Below are 17,500 nucleotides of genomic sequence, written 5' to 3'. Positions count from 1 at the left end.
AAAACATCCCCAGGCCCCAGAGGGAACGGGACCTGCCCCCTGTAAAACATCTCCAGGCCCCAGGGGGAACAGGCCTGCCCCCTATAAAACATCTCCACGCCCCAGAGGGAACAGGCCTGCCCCCTATAAAACATCTCCAGGCCCCAGAGGGAACAGGCCTGCCCCCTATAAAACATCTCCAGGCCCCAGGGGGAACGGGACCTGCCCTCACCTTGACGAAGCTGCCCTGGCACTGCCCGCTGGAGTCTGGGATCTGGAAGTCGCTGGAGAAGCTCATCTCCAGGTGGTACCCCTCGTGCCCGATGACCCGCCAGGTGCACTCACTGTTCGGGGGGAAGTTCTGGGGGTACCCGGGGGATTTGATGGTCCCGCTGTCCGCGTGGATCACCCCTCCGCAGCCTGAAAACAGCCAATCATCACCGATATCCTACCCCATACCATTTTACAGCCGCGAATGTTTTGCGGCACGAGTGTGTTTCACGTATGCGGCGCCCGTACCGGAGGAGTCAGCTGACCAGGTTGCCCGGAAACCTCCCCGGGATACGCTGTGGTCAGCCAGGAACACCACGGCCAGCTTGTTGGACCCTGATTGGATGGTTCCAGGCGAGGTGTCCCCGCAGTACTGGCCAATCAGAGGGGACCCTGGGGACCCTCCATTCATGATGGTGACCGAGTCCCAGGAGCACTGCTGGTGAGGCTCCACTTGGAAATAAGTGAAGGTGAGCTGCAAAGGACAGGAGGGGGGGGTGACTGTCCCATGTGGCATGTCGTGTGCAAATCCACCTGTCACTGTCCTACGTGCCATGTGCAAACCAACCTGTGACTGCCCTATGAGTTGTGTGCAAACCCACCAGTCGCTGCAATACGTGCAGTGTCCAAATCGACCTGTCACTGCTGTATGTACCATGTGAAAACCATCCTGTCGCTGGGTCTATAGGTGCTGAAGCTCATGCAGACTCAGTGTGATGGGTTTATAGGTGCTGAAGCTCATGCAGACTCAGTGTGATGGGTCAACAGGTGCTGAAGCTCATGCAGACTCACTGTGATGGGTCTATAGGTGCTGAAGCTCATGCAGACTCAGTGTGATGGGTCTATAGGTGCTGAAGCTCATGCAGACTCACTGTGATGGGTCAACAGGTGCTGAAGCTCATGCAGACTCAGTGTGATGGGTCTATAGGTGCTGAAGCTCATGCAGACTCAGTGTGATGGGTCTATAGGTGCTGAAGCTCATGCAGACTCACTGTGATGGGTCTATAGGTGCTGAAGCTCATGCAGACTCCGTGTGATGGGTCTATAGGTGCTGAAGCTCATGCAGACTCCGTGTGATGGGTCTATAGGTGCTGAAGCTCATGCAGACTCAGTGTGATGGGTCTATAGGTGCTGAAGCTCATGCAGACTCCGTGTGATGGGTCTATAGGTGCTGAAGCTCATGCAGACTCCGTGTGATGGGTCTATAGGTGCTGAAGCTCATGCAGACTCCGTGTGATGGGTCTATAGATGCTGAAGCTCATGCAGACTCACTGTGATGGGTCTATAGGTGCTGAAGCTCACGCAGACTCACTGTGATGGGTCTATAGGTGCTGAAGCTCATGCAGACTCCGTGTGATAGGTCTATAGGTGCTGAAGCTCATGCAGACTCAGTGTGATGGGTCTATAGATGCTGAAGCTCATGCAGACTCAGTGTGATGGGTCTATAGGTACTGAAGCTCATGCAGACTCAGTGTGATGGGTCTATAGGTGCTGAAGCTCACGCAGACTCAGTGTGATGGGTCTATAGATGCTGAAGCTCATGCAGACTCAGTGTGATGGGTCTATAGGTACTGAAGCTCATGCAGACTCAGTGTGATGGGTCTATAGGTGCTGAAGCTCATGCAGACTCAGTGTGATGGGTCTATAGGTGCTGAAGCTCATGCAGACTCACTGTGATGGGTCTATAGGTGCTGAAGCTCATGCAGACTCACTGTGATGGTGTGGCCCTCGGGGGCCTCTAGGAGCCAGGCGCAGCGGCTGGGGCTGGGGTAGTTGTTGGGGTAACCAGGACTGGCGATCACACCCCCCTCTCCGGTCTGCAGACCCCCACAGTCTAAAGAGGAGGGCGTCCCGTCACAACCCCACAGTGCTCACACGCACCCCAAAGAGAGGACCCACCAAACCCCCACACTCTGCGGATGTTCCGTTAAGGTAAGGGTTCCCAAAATTTTAGAACCCATGACCCCGTTTAGTCTTCTGCAGAGGGCAGATATTATAGTTTTTACCTCCGACTGCCTCCACTTACTCTCTTACATACTCATCCTTTGGATTCACACCCAGGTCATTTCATCTGGTAATCGGTTGTTTAAAAGTTATTTATTTATTTGTCCACAGAGGACCTCCTCCCCCTTTTTTTGTTACAGCGATATTCAGACAAACAACAGACAAACAGCCAACCAGACACAGAGCCACACAGTAAAAATGTAAAAACCCAGTTTAGCGAAACTGGAGAGCAGAAACGATTCGCCGTTTCCACGTCTTCATCCAGATTTACGACACCCGTCTCGTCCTGAGTGACAGGTGTCGGTCAGGTTACCGTGGCGCCGCCCTCACTCACCGGTGAAGCTGTACTTGGCCTTGAAGCCGAGGTCTCGGACAGCCTGGTCGGACAGGAAGTTCACCCAGAGCTCGGAGGTGAACACGACCACAGGGATCGACGGCCTGGTCTGGCCACAGAACCGGGCCAGAAGCTCCCCGTCAGAGTCACCTGCAGGACAGACAGACAGACAGACGGACAAACAGGCAGGCAGGCAGGCAGGCAGGCAGGCAGACAGGCAGACAGGCAGGCAGGCAGGCAGACAGGCAGACAGGCAGGCAGGCAGGCAGACAGATATGTAGGCAGACAGACCGGCAGATATGCAGGCAAGCAGACAGACAGACATGCAGGTAGGCAGGCAAGCAGGCAGACAGACAGACAGACAGTCAGACAGACAGGCAGACAAACAGACAGGTCATTCAAAGCAAATATACTTTTTCTGAAGGGGTCATAAACAAGTGATTGATTTTGGAATGTACAATATTCCAGAATATCATCCACATTTTGAAGTTTTAAGTGCGTCCAGACAAAGCCCCCCCAGTGTAAAGTGATGTTAGTGGTGGCCCCCCCCAGCAGCGCCCCCTGGTGGCCGCTCGCTCACCCATGCGCAGCTCGATGTAGTCCCACTCGCAGGTCTGGTGGTGCTCCAGGTGAAGGTCTTCGATGATCACCACGATGGAAGAGTTGACGTGGCCAGGGTTCCGGATCAGCCACTCGCAGTTCAGATTGTTGCTGTAGTTGCCGAGGCCGTAGCCGGGCGAGGTGAAGTTACCGCCCTCGGGGTCGTCAAGGATACCACCACACTCTGTGGGGGCGTGACCAGGTGGGGGTGGGGGTGGGGGTGGGGGTGGGGGTGGGGACATGGAAGTGTTAATAGGATGGGGGAAGATGACTCCCTATAAAAGCCATCAACTGAGTTTAAGAAAAGATCTTCGTTACAGCAGCTGTGGCATCTCAGATTGAAATCTTAAATCCAGAGTTTGAGGACAAGATGGATCTGTTCAGCCAGCTCATAACTGCTATGGAAACAGCCGTTTATTAATTTGCTATTGTTATTCTGATGTAGACTGTGTAGTCTTTGCCGAGTAGCATTAATAAGTGAAACATTTCTTTAAATGAAAACTCATTGCTCTTGTTTCAATGTTAGCCGAGGTTAAGGCTGCGATCCCGCCGCTATGGGGAAGGAGCCATGGGGGCGGAGTTATGGGGACGGAGCCATGGGGGCGGAGCTGTCTCACCCGCCGCCTCATCGGAGGAGTAGTCCGCGGTGAAGCCCCCGTTGGAGACGGAGGCGTCGGTGGAGAAGACCACGGTCATGGTGTTCCCTGTGGACCGCACCTGCGTGCCGGCGCTGACCGTGCCGCAGAAGCGCTGCAGGTGAGGGGCGTTGGGCGCCAGGCCGTTTATCACCTGAGGGAACAGACCCGTCACCATCACAACATGGCTCCGCCTCGCTGTCGCCATGACAACCACCGCATCTGACAGCACCGGACCACGAGCAACCGGACCTGCTCTTCAGCACGGGGTACACATTCACGCACACACACACACTCACTCACACATACGCACACACACCCACACACACACACACGCATACACACACACACACTCTTGAGTATACTATTCTGCGTGTGTGGTGAGCCTAATGGGGCTGTGGCACAGGCCCCCAGACCGTGGTCCTGGCTCAACACAGATGAAGGAAACCACAGAGGAAGAAAACGGGCGGGGCTCTCACGTCCACATAGTCGTAGAGGCAGCGGCCGTGGTCCTCCAGCCGCAGGTCGTTGATGGTGAGGGTGACGCGGCGGCCGTGCGGGACGCTGATCCTCCAGTGGCACACCCTGCTGTGGGGGTACAGGTTGGGGTAGTTCGGGGAGGAGATGGTCCCAAAGGCTGCGTTCAGGTCACCTCCACACTCTGAGAGACGGACGGAGGGAGGGAGACAGAGAAAGAGTACGTGAGAGAGAGCGAGGGAGAGAGAGAGAGTGAGAGATAGGGAGAATGAGAGCAAAAGAAGGGGAGAGAGAGGGAGGTAGAGGCAGAAGGAGAGAGATAAAAAGGAAGCAAAGGAGAGAGAGAGAGAGAGAGAGAGAAAGGAAGAGAGGGAGGGGAAAAGAAAGAGGAGGGGAAGGGAGAGAGAGACAGGCAGAGAGAGAGATGGAGGCAGAAACAACCCTAAAGTCAAAGGAGACAACATGAGGGGCGGGATCACGTGGGTGGAGCCGGGGGGAGGGGGGCGTGGTCAGAGAGGGCGTGCCCACACCCACCTTCGACGCTGGCCATGAAGGACAAGCTGAAGCCGCCAGCGTTGCCGCTGCTGTCGCTGACGAACTTGACGTAGGCGAAGCTGTCTCCGGTATCCATGGGTAAGGGCATTCTCGTGCCGCAGTGCTTGCCTAGAAGACGACCTGAGGCCATGGAATAGGGGAGAGGAATTATGGGAAATGGACGAGGTCAGTATGAGACTGCAGGGCCTAAATTCCACAGACCCACAAGATTTTTATATGGATAGTCTCTGCTAATACATGGGACCATAATAACAACTTTTCGGAATTCAACTGAAGACATAGCCAACAAGCACATACATTTCTTGTCTATCTAGACCAGTGGTGCCCAATCAGAGGGCGGAGAGTATGCAGGTTTTCAATTCAACCAATCATAGCACCTGCTGACATCGCTGATTAGTTCCCTTCACTCTGGTTGAAGGTGTGTTAATTAGTAAAGTTAGCAGGTCTAGTAACTGGTTGGAATGATATCCTGGATACTCCCCACCCTCTATTGCACATGATAGGGTACCACTGATCTAGATATCTATCTGTTGACTAACCTGTCTGTCGGTCTGTCTGTATGTCGGTCGGTCTGTCTTTATGTCTGTCGGTCTGTCCGTATGTCTGTCGACCTGTCTGTCTGTCTGTCTGTCTGTCTGTCTGTGTGTCTATCGGTCTGTCTGTTTAAAACTGTAACGGAAGTGAGGGCGCCCCCTGTGTTCACCTGAGGCGTTGTACTCTCGGATCTCCACGTAGTCGCTGGCGCAGTTGACGGAGTTCTGCAGGTTGAGGGCGGAGTAGGTGAGGGTCAGGTAGTGGCCCGTGGGCCCCTCCAGGTACCACTCGCAGTTGGACCCGTCCGGGTAGTTGGCGTCTGGGTACCCCGGGCTGTGGATGGTGCCGCTTTGGCCCGTGTAAGTGCCCCCACACGTGGCTGAAAAGTGGGGATGGGGGGATGGGGGGATGGGGGGAGGGGAGGGGCGGGTTAACAGAGAGGAAACAGTGTCCTTCGCAAATGTCTCCAGGAAGTGTGGGAAAAACCGCGTGTCAGTCAAAATCTGTTGCGTGCTGTTCTTTTACATGTGTACGCATATAGACTGTATATAAAAATCAACCCAACAAACTGGGACCCCAGTTTGGGAGAAGCCCCCCGCTTGCAGAGTGTTACGTAAGCACACGTTGGCGGTTTGGCGCGGCGCCCTGTAGCTCACCGATGGAGAACTTGGCCTTGAAGCCGCGGTGCGTGACGCTGTGGTCGGTACGGAAACGGACCATCATGACGCTGCCGGCGGAACGCTGGGTGGAGGGCCGCTGGGTTCCGCAGAACCGGCCAATCATGTTGCCGTCCGAAGAGGCTCCGTTGCGCAGCTCCAGGTAGTCATAGGGACAGCTGAGGGAGACGGGAAATATGAGCGCAGTGCATGATGGGAAATGGGCCCGACTCGGACGCATGCGCTGACGCTAGCTGCTAGCTATCAGGTATCAGGACCATCACCTGGTCTTTTAAAACATAGATCTAGCTGGATATATACTGGAGCAATGCAGGTTAAGTACCATGCTCAAGGGTACAACGGCAGTGTCCTACCGGGGAATCGAACCTGCAACCATTAGGTTACAAGACCAACTCCTAAGCCATTATACTACACTGCCGCCCAGTGTATTCAGGTGCGCAGGTATCGTTTCTTACCTGTTTGACGGCTCGATGTAGAATTCATCCTCGAAGTCGAGCTGCACTGCCTCCCCGTTGGGCACAGTAAGCACCCAGACACAGTCAATGTTCTGGGGGTAGTTATTGGGGTAGTTGGGGGACATGATGTACGCTGGTGGGTCTGAGTCCCTCAGCTCAATGGTACCCCCACAGGCTGCAGGAGGTCATAACAACAAGCGCATAACTTTCAAAGGTGCCAAACAATTCTAGATATGGTCCTGATGGCTGTTGCACTAATTTGAGTTAATTTTATAAACACATTTCCATACTGAAATTACGCTGTGATAGCATTGCATTGTATTTACTGCAGACTTCACTCTGTTATATTCATTTCTGTAGTATTACTGTTACTATACAAACTTATACAACACTATATAATGATATATTTCTATATAGTAGCAGTGTACAATAGTTATAGTAGTCTGAAGGTTGTTTTGCTCTTTTGAGTAATACTCAAATTATAACCATGTTAAAACACCTTTATTACTGTGTAATAGCTACACCTTATTAGCTATGTATTACAGTTTAATAAGCCTGAGCTCACCCTGGCTGTGTGCTTCGAAGGTGAGCTTGAAGCCGCTGCTCTCGTTGGAGTCGTCGGAGACGAATTGCACGTACAGCTGGTTGTCGGTCGTCTGCGTGATGGAGGGGGGGCTCGCCCCACAGAGACGGCCCCCCAGGGAAGGGGCGGAGGCGTCAGGTCCGTTCCTCAACTGAAAGGCAATGGGGGGGGGGGGGGGGAGGGGGCCACAGCGACAATCACCGAAATTGCTCCATCGTCATCACTTTCCTCACACAGCTACAGCATGTTTGTGGGCCCTGAACACCGCTGTAAGTCTGAGGGTCTATTTTCAAGAATCAATGTCGTACATTAACATAACATAACACAATGTTGCATGGCATACAAAACAATAACATAGCATAGCATAGCATAGCATAGTATAGCATAGCATAGCATAGCATAACATAACACAACATAGCATAGCTTAGCATAGCATAGCACAACATAACATAATATAGAATAGCACAGCACAGCATAGCATAGCATAGCATAGCATAACATAACATAACAATATAAATGTAAAATGTAAATTCTGTGTAAAATGTTGTTTAAGTCGCTCTGGATAAAAGCGGCAGCTAAATGCCTGTAATGTAACGTAATGGGTACCTAGTGCTCACCTTTTACCTAAAAACTACATATTCTCTGGTACCATAACAAGCCTGGTCCTGAAAAGTCCCAAAGTTCCTGCCTCTGCTACCCCAGCTGGTGCATGTTTCTGCAGGACGGGGGTCGCTTGTTACCTCCAGGTAGTCTCCGGAACTGCAGGCGGTGCCGAAACCCTGGACCTGGAAGGGGGTCTGGAAGGTGACCGTCACGCGGAACCCGGGGGTCACCATCACCTTCCAGCTGCAGTCCAGCCTGGGGGCGTAGTTCTCCGGGTATTTCGGGGAGCTGATCACCCCCCTGTCGGCGTGGAAGAGCCCGCCACAGCCTGCCGCCAATCAGAGGTCAGAGGTCAGAGGTCAGTCTGACTTCAAGCACTCGATCTCTCGATGTGAAACTCGTCATTTTGACCAAGCTCGAAAATAGAGCAAGGCCCTGTCGGTTATGTTCAGCTTCTCACTTTGGCAACTAACCCCTTGCGTAGTGTGAACTAAACACATCACTTTCTCAACCAAGCTCCCTGCTCTGTTAATTGAACATATTGATGGGCAATTATATTCAGAGCCATAGCAACTCAATTTGGCACTTTGTCAATGAAACTCACTGCTCTGTCAACTAAACGTATGGATCTGGCAACTAAATGAACCCCCACAGCGACTAACCACTCATTTAATCAACAAAGGCCATGGCTTTGTCACCTAAAGCGATCGATCAGTCAATTAAACTGAAAGAGTGAAGGTTCTGACCAGGGCAGATATTTGAAGCTGTATGTTTGGAGTGGCGAGGGAGGATGTTTGGGGTGAGGTGTTCGGGGGGTGGGTGTTCATGTCGGGGGGTGGGGGGGGTGGGGGGGGTGTACCTTTAGAGTACGAGGCGTTGAAGCCACGCCCGCTGACGCTGCCGTCAGAGGAGAAGCGGAGGAACATGGAGTCGCCAGAGGAGTGGAGCGGACCGGGTAACTCTCTCCCACAGACATTAGCCAGCAGGGGGGACAGGTTAGTCTCACCTGCGCAACACACACACACACACACACACGTGCACACACACACACACACACACAAACACACGCATGCACGCACACACACACACAAAAGAACCAAAGACTGTGAGTAAACACTGGTGATGAAGAGCAGGAGGGATGGAAGAGAGTAGGATGAGTAAAGAGGAGGCTCTTACCGTCCCTGACGACCAGGCCGTCGTAGTAGCAGGTGGGATCGTCCTCGATGTCAACGGAGAGCACGTTGAGCTCCACGGTGGAGTCAGGCGAGCGGATCACCCAGGTGCACTCCAGGTAGGGCTCATAGTTCTCCGGCCAGCCAGGTGAGAAGAGGAACATGGGCGTGTCTCCAGGCATGAGCACGCCCCCACAGGCTCCTGTACACAAACACACACAGACAGACACACACACATGCACACGCACACACACGCACACACACATACACACACATACACGCACACCACACACCACGCATACACGAACGTACACACCACGCACACACATCCACACATACACACATACACATTGTGCACGCGTGTACACACCACGCATGCATGCCAGCATGCACACACATATGCGCACACACACACACACACACAGACACACAGACACACAGACACAAATACATTATTATGTTTGATGGAAGTTTTCCAACATAGTGAGTCAACATGATGTAAAGCAGCCCACATTTAAAACAAGCAACTCTATTACAAGCTCAAATCAAACAGAAAGGCCCTTTGTCCTTAATGGTGACTGGAAAATAAAGTGCTACTTTTTTACACACTTTGGAAAGTACAATTTTTAGTAACTGCCAAAATTGGCAGACTGTGTCGGTAATGAAAAAAAAAAATGTTAACACTTAACCGTGAGTGAAAGTTAGGGACAGATATCGATATAATTCAGGGCAAGGTCTGTTTCGCAACTGAACGGATAGCTAGGGAACGATCGCCAGAGGATTCTGGGAAGACGGGGTACGGACCTGGCGCGATGGTGGGCAGCGGCCCAGAGCTCTGAACCGCGGTCCACTCCAGCAGGAAACCCCGGCCGCCCACGATGGTGTCCGACTGGAACTCGATGGTGACCGTGCTGCCCGAGCTGTGGACCGCGTGGGGGGGCGCCAGGCCGCAGAACGTCCCGAGAGGGTAGGCGTGGACGTTGGGCCCGTCAAACAGCTGGAAGCACAGAGCTGGTCACCGGTGTAACTACAGTACAATGCATCACATTACATATCACGACATAAGGCATTACACCACTTGACATGTCACGACATTGACATTACACCACTTGACATGTCACGACATTGACATTACACCACTTGACATGTCATGACATTGCATTACACCACCACATATTCTCACATATTTGCTACTCGAAGCACTACATTCTCAACCTCCCACTTGCACCTACTATGGCATTTAACATTACTTCTAAGTAAGTTACATTGTAATGGATGCTTTCGGTCCAGGCATCAGCATGTGCGATTGTATGTGTGTGAGCTGTGTGTATGTGCCTGTGTGTGTGTGTGAGTGCATGTGTGTGTGTTTGCGTGTGTGTGTGTGTGAGTGTGTGTGCTTGTGTGTATGTGTGTGTAAAACCAGTTGCTGCCAGAGGACAGTGAAGTATGCCAACAGTCATGATGCCGCGGAATTCTTTACCCACAGTGTTCTTATACAGTTTCCTCGTAACCATGCCAACGGAGTGTACAAACGGACGAGGCTGTACAGCCTCTGATGAGTCATTTCTGTAACTTCCTTGAAGGGCGGGGGGGGGGGGGGGGGCGGCCGATTAAAACCATACACACCCTCTGATCACCCGGGACCACGTGAATTCCCTTTTAAAATGACACGGCTATTCTCCGTTTAATTTTCTTCCTTTTCCTCTGCCAGGGCCAAATGACGCTGGTGATAAAGGGAGTGCTCATACGATCATGGAGAAAAGTCTAAATTAAGAATGCGGTGATTAATGGGGCAGTGATTTCTCAAAAATATTTTAACTCTTTAGTTGCCGGTCAAGGTTGAAAAAAGCCTGCAGATCCATGAAAGAGTTATTTAAAAATTAACTCTGTAATAATATGTGTAAAAAAGATTATTATTTTTGAAATGTGTAAGTTACTGCATTACCATTTAAAGTGGTAAAAAGCATTTCAAGTAATCATTTGACCCGGGACTGGTCTGATCACATGACCAGGAAGGATCACATGACCACAGCACTGCAGTGCCATGAGCTCTCAAATGGAGAAGGGGCTGGGAGCTCCACCCACCTTCAGGTTGTCATAGTAGCAGTCGTACAGGTCCTCGATGTCCATTTCCAGGAAGCGGATGCGGATGAAGTAACCGCCGGCAACCGTGATGGTCCAGCGGTAATCTGCGTTGTTGGGGTAAGTCCTCGGCCAAAGAGGGGATGCGATCTGCCCCGACTCACCCGTGATCTCGTTACCGTACACTGGAGAGAGACAGAGAGAGATAAAGAGAGGGGGAGAGAGTGAGAGAGAGAGAGAGAGGGAGAGAGAGAGAGGCATAAATATCTCAACAGGTTTATAACAGCCCAAACTGCTGAGCTATTTGTAAAGGACATGAAATAAAATATTTTCCTTTATTTTAAGGTGAAAACAGAGCTCATTCGTAACATCAAGGACTACTTTTCCCTTTTAAAAAAATTAAATCAATAATCAATTTTTATTTGTATGTACATTGATATAATACTGTTGAAGTCCATTTAACACTTGCAGAGTTATTTTTTTCTCTTTAATTTAACCGTAGGGGCGATGTCGCTGTGGGCTGACTCACAGTGAGAGAAAGTGGCCCTGAAGCCGGCGCCGCTCACAGAGCTGTCGGAGACGAATCTGGCCCACAGCACGTGCCCCACCAGAGAGGTGTAGTTGGTGGGCAGGGAGGAGCCGCAGAACCGGCCCACCAGGTGGCCCGTGGAGTTCCCCTCCCGAACCTCCAGGAAGTCACTGCTGCACCCAGAGCTGGGCTGCAGCTGGAAGGTGCTGTCGTCATGGAAGCAGAGGAAGCCAAAAAAAAAAAAAAAAAAAAAAAAAAATGAGAAGGAAAAGAGATGATGATTTTTCCAGGGTGACGGAACTTGATACCTGTATCCTGAAAACTATTTACTACGTCTTCTGAAGTACACACGGAAATGTGCACGAACACACAGACAGCACCCGATCAAATACACATTTCAAACATTTATGCTCTTATTAAACTTGAAATCGCTCTTTCCCACTGGCAATTTTTAACGAACATGTGGCCAGAGGCCAGAGTCATCAGAGCACAGGTAACTTGAACCGTGACGCTAACAAGAAGTAGAGTTTGAGGCAGTTGCCGATGGCGACCCTTACTCACATGAAGGAGAGTTGGAGGCGGTTGCCGGGGGAACTGGTCATGGTCCAGACGCACTCCACGTTGGGGGGGTATGCTCCTGGGAAGTTTGGGCTGTTGAAGGCACCGGACTCCATATGCAGGTCTCCCCCGCAACCTGGAGGAACCAGAGGAGGGGGGGTTAATCAGGAGGGGGAGGGGGGGGGGCTTTGGGGGGGTTGATAATTTAGAAAAGAACTGTCCACATGGTTGAGAAACTGCAGCCTGTGGGATGATATTCCACCCAGTTCACAAACAAGAGCGGTCCAGCTGAGATGATTTTTGCATAAATGAATTAAGTCATTACATGATCAAATGTTCAGTGCTAAATCAACTCTGATAGAGTATATTTGGCACTTGAACCCTTCGACCTAAGGCTGGCATAACACATAACACAACAGCTGTCAGAAGACGGCATAACAGATTATGTCATTTTACGGGCTGTGATTGGCTCGGTTCCCGGGCTGTGATTAGTTTGGTTCTCGGGCTGTGATTGGCTCAGTTCCTCGGTTGTAATTGGCTCAGTTCTTGGGCTGTGATTAGCTTGGTTCTCGGGCTGTGATTGGCTCGGTTCCCGGGGAGTGATTGGCTTGGTTTCTGGGCTGTGATTGGCTTGGTTCCCGGGCTGTGATTGGCTCAGTTCCCGGGGAGTGACTGGCTTGGTTTCTGGGCTGTGATTGGCTCGGTTCCCGGGCTGTGATTGGCTCAGTTCCCGGGGGCGGTACCTGAGGTGGAGGCGGAGTACGTGGCCCGGAAGCCCTTCGCAGAGAAGCCGTGGTTGGAGATGAATTTGACGACCAGCGCGTCGCTGTAGGAGGTGACGGGGTGGGGGACCTCGTCCCCGCAGTACCGGCCTGAAAAAAAGAGCCAAAATTTACCCCCAAATTTACCACAAACACTCACACATACCCTCAAGATTTACCACAAACACCTGCATATACCCCCAAATTTACCACAAACACCTTTGCACTGTACAGGTGGCAGACCCAGGTCAAATATATACTTAAAATACTTTCACTCTTTAGACAGCAGTAATATTCCTGCAGGTTACTATAAAGAAAATACATTCAGAACAAAATTCTTTTGTTATTTGATTGTTCCTTTTCATAAATTGGCAGATGTGTTATAAAATTTCACGGCCATCTGAAGCATTTGAAGCGCACATTTGAGCCAAGTCTGCCAAACGCTCTGTGTATTTGTACCAAGTGCTGCCAGCCACTGGCCACAAGTCCACTGAGATTCTCCATCTGGATTTCAGACACATTAACCAGCTCCGGCAGCAGCCCCATCACAGACGGCCAACTGTCTGAGTGAGCGTTCACCGCACCGTTGCATTGTGGGAGAAGAGAAACAGCGAGCGGGGGAACAATGGGAGAGACGTGCGATTTGGTACTGCCGGAGAGGACGACAGACTCCGGGCGATACAGCTGCCATGGAAACGGCAAGCCGTTGTAATGGGGGTTCAGAGAAGCTCATTGGGACATCTGTTTACAACTCTGCGGGGCGTGTTTCAAAGAAGAGAAACCTGTCTGCATTACACCTGTACAGCATGTTTACTGACAGAGAGAAACCTGTCTGCATTACACCTGTACAGAATGTTTACTGACAGAGAGAAGCCTGTCTGCATTACACCTGTACAGCATGTTTACTGACAGAGAGAAACCTGTCTGCATTACACCTGTACAGCATGTTTACTGACAGAGAGAAACCTGTCTGCATTACACCTGTACAGCATGTTTACTGACAGAGAGAAACCTGTCTGTATTACACCTGTACAGCATGTTTACTGACAGAGAGAAACCTGTCTGCATTACACCTGTACAGCATGTTTACTGACAGAGAGAAACCTGTCTGTATTACACCTGTACAGCATGTTTACTGACAGAGAGAAACCTCTCTGCATTATTATTCTGTGACATAAATACCATGTGAGATCTGTCTACAACTGTACAGCATCTATCTGACTAAGAAGCATGTCTGCATTATACATGTACAGTATATGTTCTGAGTGAGAGAAATGTGGAGAAACCTGTCTGAATTACACCTGTACAGCATCTTTACTGACGGAGAGAAACCTGTCTGCATTACACCTGTACAGCAGCTTTTCTGACTGAGAGAAACCCGTCTGAATTGCACCTGTACCGCAGCTGTTCTGACTGAGAGAAACCTGCCCGCAACTCTGCACCCTGCAGTGCTCACCAACTGAAGGGGCCTGGTAGTTGTCTCCATCCAGGATTTCCACGAAGTCGGATGAGCAGTTGCCGTTGCGATTCTCCACGTTGAAGTCGGTGAAGGACAGGGTCACGTGGTTGACTGTGTGAGGGGGAGAGGTGGGAGGCAGAGGACAGGTTAGTCTCTTGTGTGTGTGTTAGTAAAACGGCTGCAATTTTTACATTATACAGTGAGAAAACAAACGTCATGGTTGCCTCACTATATTCTCAACACGCTACAGGTGATCTGGTACAGAGGTTGCAGGTTTACACTCCACGAGGGAACCCACTCCTTTAACCTAAGAACCTAACTGTTAGGTAATGTGGTAAGGACTGAAAGTGATTTTAACTGCACCTCAAGTAGAGATAAAGATTTTTATAGCTATCAGATATTCTAACAATAATGTCGGCTGTGCCACATCCAAACGGACTCCCGGGGACACATGCAGGTTTCTGATAACTTATCTTTCTAAACTCTTTTTTTTTTCTTTTTTTAAGAGTTCACCAAGGACAAAAGCATGAGGGAGTTTTCAGACAGAACACAGTGCGGGGACCGTCTGTCGGGAGCACACTGAAAGCCCGAAGCCAATGTCTGAAGAGACCGCTGGGAGCCACAGCGTAAATATGTGTGTGTGAGTACAGCGGGAGGAATTCCGGAATGTCTGCGTGGGATCGGAATTCCGACCGGAGGATGGCCAGCTCTCCTGCAGTCCTGTGTACTTACACACAGTGACATCACCTCTGCTCTGCGTCCTTTTGTACGGGGCAGTTTGACCCTTTTAATGCACAAGGTCACAAATACACGATTAGAAGGTTCTAATTGGTGACTGAACGTTCTAATGCCAATGTAACAATCACTACTGGTAATTGAAAGCAGACTGAGTTCTAGAACACTGAGTTTCTAAAAAACGTACTCTTCAAAGGGTTAAAATAGCGGTCGGTTTTTAAAAACAGCCTAAATGAAATTACGGGTCAACGAATGTAAATGTGAGTCAATTTGAGATCATGCCTCAGAAAATGAGAATCAAAAGGAAAAAATAAAATCCCTTTGGTCTGTCTGCAATTAGGCAACATACAGTATGAAGTTGCATTTATGATCAATAAATTTTTTTTATTTAATAGTTCTGGGAGACCTCAGCAGATAAGCAACATAAAACCAAATCAACCCTTCAGAAGAAAAGGGTTCCTCAGCTTGTCTCCGTAGAACCCATTTTAGTTCTTTATGGAACTCTCTATGGTAGGTGAGAAAGGTGTGAAAGCTCCCAGACTGAAATATTTATCCCGACAAAGAACCCTCTGAACTGGACAGGGTTCCACCGTGGAGTCATAGAGGAGCCTTTTGGAACCCTATCTTCTGAAAGTGTCCACTCATCACTGAATGAGGTTCACAGACAAAAAACCTTGATCTATGCTTTTAAATTTCGGATTCCTTTCACAGTTCATGGCATTTACAACTGGAAACAGAGCAAAACAGAATGCCTTTGTCCGAACAGAACACCAGGCATGCCATATGCATTCCATGCGAACAATGGTCAGATTCAAGACCACAAAGGGGTGGTCATCAAAAACAGACAGACGCCTGACCCAGTAAAAACAGCAGCATTCGATTCATTTATATCCAGGAGAATAGTTTAAAAAGCAGGAATCTCCAGTCAGGAGAATTTAAGCCAAGCCAGACCAAGTTTTATAGCAGGGATAAAAAAAATGTAGGATACTGTGTAATTAAGCCTAGTTCAGCCTGACAGTGTGAATCACTAAGGAAACCATTGGCCAAGCTAGATGAAGTCTAACAGCAAAAATGTCCATTCAGAAAAGTCCAGACCAGCACAACACCAATAATCTCAATTCAGGAGAGACTAGGCTCTGTGTTGCGCAATACAACAGTGGAACCTCTGTTCAGAAGAACGTAGACCAGGCCTGAATTACAGTAGTGTAACACAGTGGACTCTGTTTTCAGCAGACTGGAGGAGGCCATTATGTCACATACATGGCTCCTGAGCCTTGATGATCCAGCTGCAGTTCTGATTGGGCGGGTAGGTGTACGGGTAACGGGGTGACGCGATGGCTCCGCCCACATCGTCGCTGACGATGGTAGCTCCACAAGCTGAAAAACAGGCAAAGACATCAAAAATATAACTGAGTACGTGTTTTAAAAAAATAGATAAATAAATGGAGATACAAGGTTTTTGCACAGTGCTGGTGATACATAGTGTGAAATTTGACTGGTGGTGGCATAAACATTGATGGAATGGGACTGCTGTCGTAGTTTCAATATAGCAACTTGTTATGAAGTCACGTTTTTAATCCACATAACAGCTTCAAAATAATGAAACTGCATTTTTGGGTCCCCAGGGGGGCAGAGAACTAACACTAAGCGGTTTTCGGGACCCTCCTCTTGGAACCACCTTTGGAGAAGCAGGTGCTCAGCACCATGTCATGTGACACAGGACCCACCTTCAGCGCTCAGTGCTGTGTCATGTGACATGGGACCCACCTTCAGAGAAGCGGGTGCTCAGCGCTGACTCATCTGACACGGGATCCACCTTCAGCACTCAGTGCTGTGTCATGTGACATGGGACCCACCTTCAGCACTCAGTGCTGTGTCATGTGACATGGGACCCACCTTCAGCACTCAGTGCTGTGTCATGTGACATGGGACCCACCTTCAGCACTCAGCGCTGTGTCATGTGACGCGGGACCCACCTTCGGAGAAGCGGGCGCTGAAGCCCTTGTGGTTACGGCTGGAGTCGGAGCGGAAGCGCACGTAGATGCTTCGCTGCGTGGAGGTGATGGGGTCGGGCCGGCTGAAACCGCACACCCGTCCCAGGAGAGGAGAGTCCTGACTGGGGCCATCGTACACCTGGGGAGAGTGGGGAGGGGGGGGGGGGGGGAGAGAGAGAGAGACAGGGCGAGAGAAAACGATAAATGTGAGAGAACACAATGGGATTGCACAGCCTCTTCTTGTCAATCCTGACGTTTAACTCAAATATAAACTCCAACCGCAGAAGATGGTGGGTAGGGGGGGTGATTAGAGAGTGACTCAGTGAGAGAAAGAGAGAAGGAAGAATGGAACCACATATTTCCTGGAGTACTGGGGAAGGCTGACTAGACTGGTGTGCGTGTGTGTGTGTGTGTGTGTGTGTTTGTGTGTGTTGGAGGGTGTGTGTGTTGGAGCGTGGCGGGGGGTGGTGGAGGGTGGCAAAGCTGGGACAGGCACAGATTAAC

At 50.3% G+C, this 17,500-nt stretch overlaps 1 protein-coding gene across 1 annotated transcript in view; it reads right to left on the bottom strand.

The window, feature by feature from the left end:
- The window catches only part of cubn (cubilin (intrinsic factor-cobalamin receptor)), a 68,890-nt gene that overhangs the window by 12,840 nt on the left and 38,550 nt on the right, over positions 1-17,500 (bottom strand). The window contains exons 32-54 of the mRNA XM_035413908.1: positions 16,979-17,135; positions 16,263-16,379; positions 14,265-14,378; positions 12,791-12,919; positions 12,051-12,183; positions 11,490-11,695; positions 10,964-11,145; positions 9,683-9,875; positions 8,883-9,080; positions 8,566-8,712; positions 7,844-8,034; positions 7,086-7,254; positions 6,521-6,695; positions 6,045-6,223; positions 5,558-5,767; positions 4,834-4,974; positions 4,302-4,483; positions 3,805-3,976; positions 3,168-3,371; positions 2,588-2,737; positions 1,962-2,083; positions 499-724; positions 212-399 (exon numbers count right to left, since the gene is read on the bottom strand). Coding sequence (XP_035269799.1) covers positions 212-399; positions 499-724; positions 1,962-2,083; positions 2,588-2,737; positions 3,168-3,371; positions 3,805-3,976; positions 4,302-4,483; positions 4,834-4,974; positions 5,558-5,767; positions 6,045-6,223; positions 6,521-6,695; positions 7,086-7,254; positions 7,844-8,034; positions 8,566-8,712; positions 8,883-9,080; positions 9,683-9,875; positions 10,964-11,145; positions 11,490-11,695; positions 12,051-12,183; positions 12,791-12,919; positions 14,265-14,378; positions 16,263-16,379; positions 16,979-17,135 — 3,885 coding nt within the window. The remainder of the gene's footprint in view (positions 1-211; positions 400-498; positions 725-1,961; positions 2,084-2,587; positions 2,738-3,167; positions 3,372-3,804; positions 3,977-4,301; positions 4,484-4,833; positions 4,975-5,557; positions 5,768-6,044; positions 6,224-6,520; positions 6,696-7,085; positions 7,255-7,843; positions 8,035-8,565; positions 8,713-8,882; positions 9,081-9,682; positions 9,876-10,963; positions 11,146-11,489; positions 11,696-12,050; positions 12,184-12,790; positions 12,920-14,264; positions 14,379-16,262; positions 16,380-16,978; positions 17,136-17,500) is intronic.

This window comes from Anguilla anguilla, chromosome 4, assembly GCF_013347855.1.
Source record: "Anguilla anguilla isolate fAngAng1 chromosome 4, fAngAng1.pri, whole genome shotgun sequence".
In the NCBI taxonomy this organism is placed as follows: Eukaryota; Metazoa; Chordata; class Actinopteri; order Anguilliformes; family Anguillidae; genus Anguilla; species Anguilla anguilla.
The sequence above is the reverse complement of the archived record's forward strand: the minus strand, read 5'-3'. Positions and strand labels throughout refer to the sequence as shown.